The 12,597-nt window shown below is 32.3% G+C and overlaps 1 protein-coding gene across 18 annotated transcripts in view; it reads left to right on the forward strand.

Moving 5' to 3' along the window:
• MFF (mitochondrial fission factor) overlaps nucleotides 1-12,597 on the forward strand; it is a 50,772-nt gene that overhangs the window by 18,420 nt on the left and 19,755 nt on the right. For 6 of the 18 annotated variants that reach the window (XR_005218691.1, XR_005218692.1, XM_037848714.1 and 3 more), the window contains 4 exons: nucleotides 1,160-1,248; nucleotides 3,824-3,898; nucleotides 7,564-7,722; nucleotides 11,279-11,311. Coding sequence is in view for 16 of the 18 variants with exons in the window: in XM_037848714.1 (XP_037704642.1) it covers nucleotides 1,160-1,248; nucleotides 3,824-3,898; nucleotides 7,564-7,722; nucleotides 11,279-11,311 (356 nt within the window). In the remaining 2 variants the exon portion in view is untranslated. The remainder of the gene's footprint in view (nucleotides 1-1,159; nucleotides 1,249-3,823; nucleotides 3,899-7,563; nucleotides 7,723-11,278; nucleotides 11,312-12,597) is intronic. The other 12 variants (XM_037848718.1, XM_037848712.1, XM_037848713.1 and 9 more) reach the window with 8 other exon arrangements.

Consider the following 12,597-nt stretch of genomic DNA (forward strand, 5'->3'; position numbering starts at 1 on the left):
TAAAGATCTGAACTTTCATGTCCTTTTTGGGTTTGCTTGATTCATAAACCAGATGCCCTTTAGAGTAAAATTTGAAATTTCTTTTTAGCCATGAAGTTGCCATGGCTATTTCTAGTAAAGAAAAAACATTTTCTGAACAAGCAAGAAAGGTAATGATTACCATTATTCTAGTTATCTATTGCTGTGTGACAAGCCACCCTAAACTTAGCCGCTTAAAACAAAGAAGTTATTTTGCTCTTGGATTCTGGGGTCAGGAATTTGCAGAAGGTGCAGTGGGGCAAGCTTGTTTCTGTTCTACAATGTCTAGGGCCTAAGCTGGGAAGTCTCAAAGCTTGGGGCTGCAGTCATCTGAAGGTTCACTCACTCAATTTTTGGTTAATAAGGTCTATCATCTGAGACCTTAGCTGGGATTTTTGGCTGGCACACCTACATGTGGCCTTTATATGCAGCTACATGGGCTTCCTCACATGGTGCTATTGTTCCAAGCAGTAACTTCCCGGAAAAAAAAAAAGGCAGAAGCTGTATTGTTAATGGCCTAGCCTCCAAAGTCACATCGCATCACCTCTACGGCAGTCACCAGCCTGCCCAATTTCAAGGGGAGGCAATATAGGTCCTATCTCTTAATGGGGGGAGGTCAAAGCTACATTTTTAAAAAGAGCCTGAGAGATGTATTATGTTCGTCTCTGGAATGCCACAGCCCTTCAGCAATTTTTTTTTTGAGGGGGAGTCAAATCTGAATTTGTTTTAACCGTAGAAGCCAGGAACACCTATTTGTAACACAAATACATCCATTTCCAACAATATTTGCACCTTTAAAACCTCGTATAAATCATTCTTATAAATATTACTATATTATAAATTATAATAAATAATAATAATTGTATCAAGTAAGCTTGATACTTACAAAGAAACCAGAAATAACTTTTTTTCCATAAAGTAAATAAACATTCCTAAATTTATCTGCATTGTAAGTTGAGGGGTTTAAACATACCTATCTATAATTTTGCGTGCCTGGCAGCAATTCTCAGTTGCTATTTCTTGGCTTAAGTTCTTTGTAAATTTTGTGAGTTACCTTGGAATAAGGCTCTTTTCATACTAAGCAGCTATTAAGCTACTAAGAATATTTTCTGTTCCCTTCCCTTTCTTTGTGCCATAACAGATCCGTGCAGTTGGCAGGCTAAAAAGAGAGCGTTCTATGAGTGAAAATGCTGTTCGCCAAAATGGACAACTGGTCAGAAATGATTCCATGTGAGTAGAACCAGTCAGCATTGTATCCCTTCATAAATTTTCTCTATATATTGTCTGTACTCATCTTTTTCTAAATAATTTACTTCCAGTAGTGTTTGAAATCTGTTTTACACTTACATCAGTTTTACATTTTTACAATACTTCTCATAATTTAAAAATCTGACCATTTTGTTGTGAGAATTTTTAGGTAGTGTTATCCTCTTCTGTGTGTATAAAAGTCTTCTGTATGTATGAATGATTTGTTTATTTTTGGAATTGCCTATAAAATATACTTTAGACAAACTGATAAACGTAAGCGCTCAGTGATATATAGCCTTGAAAAATGTTTACCTAGCACTTAGATTAAAAAATGAAAAGAGGAAGACACTATAGAATGTCTTTATTTTCAAGTTACTCAGTTTATCATAAGACTGTGAACCAGTCCTGTCCAGCTCTGCTTCTGATGGGTCATGGTAAACAACGTAGCATAGGAAAGGAGAAATTTTTCTACTTTCCAGGAGTAGTTTTTAGCTCTCTGCCGACTGATTGATTGAATTATTAGGTCATTTCATTTTCAAAAAGTTGAAGTATGTTGTTTCAAGAACTACTTATTTAAACCTTTCTTTCTCATTTGGTTATATTATCATAGCCTGATACTAGGGTTACCACTATAAGATGTTTTACATTAGGCAAGAGTTTTTTGTGGTTCTATTTAAATTAATAGATTTTTACAAGTAAAATATCCTTTTAAAAACTGGTCAGAATTTTAGGTGTCAAAGCCATTGGTGATGATTTCTTTATTAATAGATGATTGATATTATTTATATGAATTAATATTTCTTACTCATTAATTTTTTGGTCAATTTTCATGAGTTTTTCATGGACCAATATGTGATGTCAACCATTATGTTAGCTTCTTTGAAAACTGAAACAATCAGATGATAACATTTCTCTCTCAGAGCTTGCAAATATAATTAAAAGCAAAACATTTAAATTTATGTACAAAATAACAACAGCACAATTTAATTATATCATTTCTATCATACCGTATCAAGTTCTATTTGGATGACTAAAGAGTGAAAGGATGCAGAAGGAGCCTTGATGGGCATAGGGTCTTTAACAGAATAGAAAGAGGTTTTTTCCCCCACGTACTTTTTACCCTTGTTTTGAACAAAGTCTTATTGAACACGTTTACTGGTGTTTCAATCAGTAGTGAATTCTGACTTGAATATAAATTCTTCACTTGCTCATTTAAATCCTTTTCTCTTCTGTTAGGTACAAAGGAGGAATATAACACTTCTGATTTCTTGGAGAATCTTGAAACGTCTCCTCAAGTAGCTATAGTTATTGTGAAGAGTTATATAGAAAGATAATAAGTTAAAATTCATATGTATCTCCTTCAGGAAAGAGTTTTCCTGAAAGATTCAACCATATTGAAATAGTTGCTTTTGTTTTTGTGATTTTAATTGTATGTTTCCCTGAAGGTGCCGTCTGCAGTGATGTCAGTAGACCTACGGAATCCATTTTTCTAGGATTTTTCTGTATATGTCATACAAATAGTGAAAAGGCTACAAAGTTTATGGATAAGGTAGTGTCATGATATTTAGTACCCTATCAAAATACTTAAATATACACCTAAGGACTTTAGTTTTTTCCTACTTAACAGTATTTTTTAAAGCAGCAAAGGTTTCTAATAAATTTTTCTACTATATAAAGATGTGCCGCCTTATTTAGGTCTGTTATTATTTTGACATTTCATGATAATGGAAAAAAAAAAGACTAATTTAGTAGAGCATCACTTTGTTTTTTTCTCACAAATTATGTTATTGATAACCGAGTTAAGCCAAACAGAAAGGAAGCAGCTCTGTTATGTATGAAAGCCACCCCAGTGACATATGATTTAGAGTAGATGACTAGCAGATGTTTTTGCAGTTACCTGATAAGTTCCTCATAACAGAAAAGATTAACAGTGTAGCTAATACTTCTTTTTTCTTTTATTTTAACTTATATTAATGGCATTTTCTGGATGTTTGACAAAATTGAAAATCTCATGTAATGTTAAGTTGTGAGGATTTTAATATTAGTAGTTAAAATAACAGGAAATTTAATGTACATTTTCACAGTGAAATGCTTGCATTATTTAACCATATATTTTTTTAAGAATCAACTATTTACATTTAATTTAGAAATTTTGTTTGATGAGCATATTATATATTCATTGTTGTCATTGTGGAAAGGAAGAAATTATTAATACAATATAGCTATATTTTACCTCTGATAGAGTAATTATTAAACTCTTGCTTTCTCTACCTCCCTTAGTCTTTTCTTTTTGTAATGTGAGGTTGATTGTGCATCATTGTGTGTGAGCCTTTGCCTGCCTCTACTTTATTTTATTCTTTGGCTTTAAGATTGGAAGTGCATGTAGATACAAGAGTAGGAGGATTGATCTTTGTTTTCTTAATTACTGTCAAGAGGCTATGGTATTTATTATTGTTCAGCTATTGGCACAAAAATGAATTCTAACAAATAGAATTGTATCTAGCTTATTTGTGTTATAAAAGCTGAATATGTAAAAGAAGCATAATTATTATTTAAGGTGGCTCAGATCAGATTCTGCCCCAAGAAATAAAATTTCAAGGTTCCAGGCACCGATTTCTACACCGGAGTACACGTAAGATTTTATCTGCTCTGCCTTTTACAAGTCAGAGTTGTTTTAATTGTGCTAATTCACCAGGTAATGGGCATATAATACTCTAATTTTCTTACTGTTTTGCTTTTTAGTACCTCTGTTTCATGATTTCTCAAACTGTCATCATGCACTTTGTTAAGAAAAAGAAAAACTAGACAAACTAAGGAATTCACACTTCTACCAGTAAAATGGAATAATTTAAACATAAGAACCAAGCATCCTTTTCCATTTCCTTTCTTTTACTTTGTTTGGTGTCTTAGTTCTCTTCTGATTCAACTTAAATAGATTCAGTGATCTCAATTTTTTTTTTCTTTTAAATTTCAGCACACTATCTTTTCTTGTTTTATTTTGACCCAGAAAGAGAATGTAGTGTAAATGTGGTTAGTCATTTAAGTTTGTGGGTTTTTTTTTTTTAATTCTGTAAATTAAAATTATACTTGGAAGAATTTTTTTAGATCATTAAACCTACTCTCTGTAAGTGTGGCAAAATAAAGTGTGGGAATGACTGACCTCTCATGTGGGACACATTTTGGCATGGAGTATAAGAATTCAAATGCTACCATAGTTCTTAAAGGACAGGAGAAACTACAAGGGCAACCAGTGATTTTTTCCTTATTCTGGTTCTCTTATTATGCTTCTGGGAACTAGTAAGTTGCCCAAGACAGTGGTAACAAATTTAAGGTTTTCTCTCTATTTAAAATTCCAAGACCAAAGATGCAAAATTTTGTTTTCTTCCTTTTTTTGCTATTACCTTTATCATTTTTTTTGGAAGAACCTGGTACCTCACCAAAAAGGTTAACCTTACAGTTTGAGAAAGATTATTCCTATGAAAATCCATAGGGAAAGAGGTACTTGACTTTGGACTTAACTTTTATTAATGGCATGATTATGGCAAGTAAATTTTAATTTAAATTTTAGTTTTGATATTGACTAGTATTGTTTACTTAACACTCATACTAAGATTTCATGTAAGCATGAGGTGGTGCTATTACTAATGAATAACATGGCAACACATCAGTGCTTTCTTCAAATTTTTCAAATCTTTGTAAAAGGAAAAAGTAAAGTTGAGATTTTACAATTTTATAACATTTCTAAGGATCAATTTATTTTCAAAATGCATTTTATAAATTACTTAATATTGTGGCAGTTGTTTAAATGATCTTTCCAATGCCTCTGTTATGCAATGCTTTTTTTTTACTTTTCACCAAAGTTCACTTGTCAGAACAAAACAACAAAAGCAAAAATCACTAAAGCTACTTTGTGTGAACAGAGATGGAAACTCACTCTAAAAGAACTGTTTTCCTGCACAGTTTAGGGCAGTGGCACACACTCAGACCAGGGTCAGACTCATTGCTGAAGTGGGGTTATTCTTTTTTGTACCTAAATTTTTTTGTTTTTGTTTTTAAATAAAAGGCTTCTAAATCTGCTTAAAGCTTTAAAAAGAAAGAAAGAAAGAAAGAAAGAAAGAAAGAAAGAAAAAGAAAAGTTGCTAAGTTATTTATTGTTTTTAATTAAGGTAATATTGTTAATCTTATGATTTAATCATTCATTTCATTTATAGGTGAAAACAAATATTAATAGTGAGGGGCATTTAATCTATACAAGTGCTGTCAAAAGTGGTCATCAGTTTAAAAACTACTTCCTATTCTATTTTTGACTTCTGTAATAGTCTGTTTTTGCTGTTGTGTTTTTGCTGTTCCATGAAGCATTGCCATATAAATGAATTAAAAGTCAAATTTCTTACCAATCTTTAAAACTTTTAATTCCTTTTGAGAAACAGCCAGAAATCCTAATACGTTGGTCTTTGATGAAGTAAGTATCTTTACTGTTATTGATAAATACTCAATTTCATCTTTTATTTTTCTACGTAAATATTTTTTCTTATTAAGCTACAATTGAGGACTGTGTAAGGTTTTTATTATTTTCATTTATTGCCTTATTCCAGTTTCATATGATCATAAAATCTTAGGATTGGAGGAGATCTTAATAGACTGTTTGAGAGTCCAGCCTTCTGTGCGTTCTCTCTTAAGAATTCTTTGCAGTTAACCTGAGATTCATTTACACTTGATGCTTTATAAGATGATCACCTCATTTCCTATGTGTGGACTAGAAATACTTGCATTTTTAGAACTTAAGTAAACAATTTCTTATTGTTTATTTCTGGTAAAATGATTTCTCTCAAAAGAGTAACTTTTCATTCCTTTTCATTTTAGTGGACAAAAAGCCATCAAACCTTTTTTGTGTACTTGTATTTAGTTCATCTGCATTGTTGCTCTAAGATTATAATTCTAAATACCGACTATCATAAACTTTAATAAATTCTTTTTCACAGTATATTAGGTTTTTATATTGTACTTTTCTTTTGATCATCAAGACATTCAACGTTATTCAAAAAATTGTGGAGAAGTTTGTTTTTTTTTAATTCTTCAGGACTGGGGGAATAATATTAGATGACAACTTCCTTTCAGAAATTATTCCACTTATTCTATAATTTCAAGCAAATATATGTTAAGTTAGAAAATATAACAGAAGTCAAAAGATTTTTCTCTTTTTGGTTGTTCGGTTGCTCTGCTTTCATTCTTTTGGATATGGTGCACAAGGGCCTAAGTTTAGCCTGATGTTCTTTGCCTGACCTTGAGAGAGAATGTTGAGCTCTCATCCCAGTGTCCTTGTCCTCTTATTGTGACAAACCAGATGTCAAGTCCATATATCAGTTAAATAACTCACACAGCTGATCATGCTTACATCAAAACAACTTTCTGAAAATACTGACACTGATCTTAAGAGCTTGCAGGTTAGAACTGTAAAAATGGCTTCATCAAACCAGCTTTTAGGAAACACAGTCAGGAAAGCCAAAGAAATTGTGAATCCCAACTCACACATAAAAAAATGATTGTGAGTATTGTCCCTGAGAAGCCCAGAAATGGTTAATAGTCATCTTGACAATTTAAGCATCCTTGCCTTCTTTCACCGTATTCACAACATTGGGAGTAGTTTTATGTTTTAGTCATTTAGCTAGAGAACACGTGCTTTACTGTAATTAAGCAATTGCAGTGTTCTTTGTTGGTTTTATGAGACCTTAATTCATCTTTAAATTGACATCATTTATTATCATAAACTAAACTGACTTTATTGTCTTTATTTGTGAAGTATTTGAAAAGGTATTTTCACAGAATCATTTACATGTTCAAACTTTGACACTTATGTACCAAACTTTTCTGTCCTACTCTTCTGATCATAAGTTGAAGTGCAGTGTTGTTCTGTTAAAGATTTGATTTACTGAATTGGAATGTATACATTTAATCAAGAATGCTGCTTCTCCAAAGCTAGGGTTGAGCAAGTTCATTCCTATAGTTCTCTTCCCTCTCCAGAGTTGTTCTTTCATGTTCAGTTTGTTTATTTTAATATTTAGGGTTACAATGTTATAGATGCTGCATTGTAGCCAATTTTTAAAACAATGTTCACCAATGTTAACATCTTTGGTTTGACTGTTTTCTTGGGGGAAAGTGAAGGGTGGGAGAAAAGTGTTAAGAAAATCTAAAATAATTATTATTAAACTATAAATGTTTGGGGAAAGTGCTCAGCTGAAGTTGATAAAAATCTGACTTGAGTGTTTTTCTCTTCATTTGCTGTGCTTATGTAAACAGTGTGACACCATCGCCACAACAGGCTCGGGTCTGTCCTCCCCATATGTTACCTGAAGATGGAGCTAATCTTTCCTCTGCTCGTGGCATTTTGTCGCTTATCCAGTCTTCTACTCGTAGGGCTTACCAGCAGATCTTGGATGTGCTGGATGAAAATCGCAGGTGATTGGCCATCAATGACTCTTGCAGTTTTATTGCATATTTTTTAGTTCTTGTGTGAGTGGACAGTGGTGTCTTCCTTTTATGTTTGCACCTTCTAGTCTCTTTCTAAAATGCGATGTTCAAAATGGCTTGCTTTGCTTACTTTTAATTTGAAATTATTGTCCAAAATTCACATTTCACAGGATTATATTAGCTTCCCTCCAATTGAGAAGAGTATTTAGTGACTAACTGCACAGGAAGTATAGTGATTTTTTTCAAAGGCTTTTGTTGACCTGTTTTAAGTACTCTATTCCATTGAGGATATGCTGAGGGATACTTTTGGATTGTGTATGAGATGTTGGACTGAAACGTACTAGTTTTCTTTAGTAATTCTTTTTATTTAATCATGTATGATACTAATATGATTGGATTAATAAAAGAAGCAACACTGAGCCGATTTCAGTGTAGGTACCAGGACATTTTTCTCTGTCCTCTTAGCTAGGGATGTCTAGGCCTATATTGAAAATCCCAGATGCTCTTGTCTTTTTAATATTACTGATGTTTTTCAGTATTGGTAACCTATCTACTTTCGAATGTCTCCAACTAAAATCATTAGTAGATTTGTTCCTACAAATACACTTTTTTCAGTTTTTTTCAAATATTTTTTGTTCTTGCTTCATTACTACATGGGGTTTTTAATATATAATTGGAGAATAGAACTTTACTGTTCTCTTTTTGGTTGTTTATTACTATGTGTGTTTTATAATATAGAATGGAAAATTTGTTCATTTTCAAAGAAATTATTTAGACAGTTCAGAAAGAAAAAAAGATGAAATTTGAGGAGCTTTTTTGGAATAGTGTGGGAAAGGTACAGTCGAGGTTCATTTCAATTTTGAACATTTTATTGAATGACTCTTTGAGTTTGAATTTTCATTATCATTTTATTAGGTCAATCTGTGCAAAAGAAAAGAACTCCTGACAAATGTAAACTGGCCCTTCCAGAAAACCTTGTCTCTTGTTTTAGAAGCTGATAGGTCTTATGGCTTGCTTTGAACGATCTTTTCCTTGCTAAGTGCTTTTTAATCCTCATACAAGTGGTGGGTGTTTCATCATACATCATGAGCACTTGTCCATACTGCTTGAGCAATGTTGTGTTCAGAGCCTTTTTGAAGCCTTCCCAGGGTTAATCTGGGGGTATGCATTTGGGCCCGGGGACTATCTTGGAATATTTGGAAGCTATAAAAAGCAGCATGGTATAGAGGAAAAAGCATGGATTCAGGGTGTCAATAGGTTCAGTCTTGATCCACCCCACTAAATAACTGCATGGTACTTTGGACAAATTGCTTAGCTTCTCTGCGCCTCATTTTCTTCATCTGTATATTAAAAAGTGGGGATAATAATTATACCTAACTTTCTGCATTCTTGTGAGGAATCCCCATCCTCCAATCTTTATTTAAGGTATACTAATAATGACCTCAAATTCTTTCTTTATTGAAGTGGGAGATCCTTCAAAAGATATTGAATATAAAAATACCTTGTACTTACATACTAATATGTAGAGAAGCCTCTTTTCTTCTCCCTCCTTAAAACATTTGTTCTTCACCATTATCCTCTTTAACTTTTTAGTTACAGTAAGTCTTCTTTTCCTTAGAAGAGACCAGATTATTAGGTCAGATTGTATCATATTAAATGCTATAACAGTGAAAAATATCTGAATGAGAAAGATACTTCTAAATCTGATATAAATTAACTAATACTTAGATTACAAAGTCCCAGTGTAATCTAATACTTAGATTACAAATCCCAGTGTGTTAAAATTATTTAACCTCCCCCACAACATACATAGTTCATTACAGTGATGTGGAACTAATAGCTTTTTTCTTCTCCATAATGGAAAAAATATTTGCCTCAAGTTCAAAAGTTGAAAATCAGAAATCCTACCAACGTAAAATTTACTTTATATTCTTTTATTATGAAAAACTATTTTGAGTGCTAAATGAAGTTTTATTTTTTAAGTGTAATGAATTGGTCACTTTAAAATTCCTTTTCTGGGAAGGAATTTACCTTTTTTTAATTCACTTAAATGAGATTTAAAAATTCATAAAGGGATTATAGTAATAACCTTTTACTCCTGAATGCATACTATTAGTTGTTACCTTGGAGTTGGGGGGTGGGTTAGATTTTCATCAGTCTTATAAAGATGTTTTTATTATTGAAAGTTTTTAAAATTTTGTTCACATCTCTTATGATCTAAATGTTGAACAAGATTTAATCAGAATTTTAAGTGTGAAATCAGTTTTTATTTCTCCTGTGAGAACTTCTAGCCTGACTTGTCAGATACAGGAAATAAGAATGTGAAATTTGGATAATGTTCTACTTTGCATGGTTATAAAATAATACTGCTTATAAAGTTTTAAGTGCTTTTGTGTTCCTTGCTCTGTACAGTTTTTCCTTTCTATTTTATTGCTTTTTGCTGTTATACTAATACAATATCTTATCTTTGGTCTTATGCCATCCCACTACGTATATTTAAATTAAACTAGAACTACTTGACAGAGAGACAAATAATAAAAGCTTTCTGCCTGCTTTATTATCATAAAATAATATTGATTCACAGTTGCTTGACTAAGAACTATTTTTATTTTGCCCTTTAAGGGACACTGTCAAAAAGGTTTTGTGTTCTATTTTTCATTTTCTCATCTTATGCAAATTTAGATTCTCTATATACCAAGTTCACCATGAAAACAAATTTAAGGTACACATTAGAAGAGCTTAGTTACACGGGTCAGTGCTGTGCATTTGGAAAACTGGTATATTAAAATTTACCAAAACACCTGGCAGAAGCATCAAGTATATTTTTTGGTAAGTGGAGAAACTTAAAATGCTGTTAGAGTTGGTCCTTGGCTGGTAAGGAAATGCCTGTCTTTGGGCATGTTAGAGATAGGTATTTCAGTCTGATGCAAACTATTTTTAAAGAGAAACTTACTTTCTGTGTAAAAATGTTATTTAAATATTAACAGATGTCACGTTTAGCATGTTTAAGTTTTCTTTTTAGGAGGGGCTTGATTGTTTTCATGGTTTTTCTTTACAGATTGTACTGTCCTTGAGTGAATAAAATAAGAAACCAGTATGTGTGACTAATTTACATTTATTGCAAATATCCTAAAAATATATAATATAAAATACATAGATTTGCAGAGTTGCCATTGATACAGTTTTTGTTATTTGTACTTTATCTTTTTAAAAAATAAGTATAATTCCTGGTCCCACCCCAGCTAGTCCCAAACTATTCATTTACTGAATCAGTTTACATTTTTATAGCAAAGTAACACATATTCTATTGTCAGACCATATATTTGTTCCAAAATGTCGATATCCAAGTTAACACTGGAACATGTAACTTGGATTTGCTTCCTTTTTGGCACTCTAATTTTAAAACATACTACTTCTCAAACTTGAAAAGACTTTTTATATGTATTAATCATACTTGTCATAGAAAGTGGTACTTGAATGAAGTTTCTAACTTTGCCAAAATGCCTATCTAATTTACTTTTATATTATATGTATCAATTACCAGTGTGAGAAGACAAAATGAAATACGTTGTAAAAGGTAACTGTATTATTTTCTGGCTCTGCATTATAAAAGGGAAATCTCTGTGGTGGAATATGTTGAATATGGCAGATCCGATTGAGCATGTTAATATGCATTTTTATTATGCATTAGGTAACGCATGGTGGTGCTTTATTTAGTTAGCCATTCTCACATTAGTGTTATTTAACCATTATTATGTCAGTACAATCAAGTCACTGTTTTCTTAATACCAGAGTAAATATGTCAGTAGGATGGAATGAGTTTAAAATCTGTCTCAAATGTATGTGACTTCTCACTATTCTTTAACCAACAAAATGAAAGCCTAACATTCTCCAAGAAAGTCCCTGAATCCCTCTAGGCTCTGAAAATTTCTTTTAAGTACCAGTATGAATTGACTTGTCAGAAAACAATAATTTGTGTTGTCAGCATTCCAATGAGTGCATTTCGTATTAAACATTTACTATAATTAAGAATTGCCTTGATACTTCAAGCAAAACCTGATCAGTTACTTAAAGAATGAGACATTCAAAATATAATTTACTGATTCTCAAAATCTTTGTATGGACCCTATACCCCTAATCTCCTTCCTCTGGTTAGCAAATATTGCTGATTACTTTTTGGGTAATTGATCAGTGAACATGTAGAGCTTTTGTTTTCTGATTTTGAAAAATGGAATTTATTTGAAAAGTTACTGCTTATCTAGGTAGAGGACTAATTGTCCTCTAGAACCAAAGTATGTACCGAGACTGAGTGAAAAACTCCACAGAATTTTCCATTGCACCTAAATCTTCATCTTCAGCGGTCCTGTATGTCACTCCTGGTTATCTCTCAAGATCAGACTCACTCACATATTTGATTACATTTCCTGTAATGTGCTGTAGTTAAATTTAAATCTTCAAAGTTTATCCCTGATCTTCTCAGCTCCAGAACAGAGGTTTGCCGTTTGTCTCTGAGAACTGAGGAGATTTGAATGAGATACAGCTACAGAAAGATGTTGGGCACCAATCAAAATTAATGAGGTGGCAGAGAGGGGATTCTGAGAAACAGGAGGTTCTTGAAATGTATAGTTTTCAAGATTGAGCTGTTGGCATCAAATGAGCAACCATGATCATGAAGGAGCAACTAACTGGTTCTTGACACGCTTTTAAAGTTGCTAGTGATTTTTTTTTCCAACTAGAAGAGAGAAATTAGACTTTTTAAACAGAGTTGTCCTCTGTCTTTGAATATTAAGCACCAAAGTAAAATTATTTCATAAGTTGGCACTATTTTGTCACATAAATATAGATTCTTTTTGTTTCTCTGTA

This window comes from Choloepus didactylus, chromosome 9 (assembly GCF_015220235.1).
Source record: "Choloepus didactylus isolate mChoDid1 chromosome 9, mChoDid1.pri, whole genome shotgun sequence".
NCBI lineage: Eukaryota > Metazoa > Chordata > Mammalia > Pilosa > Megalonychidae > Choloepus > Choloepus didactylus.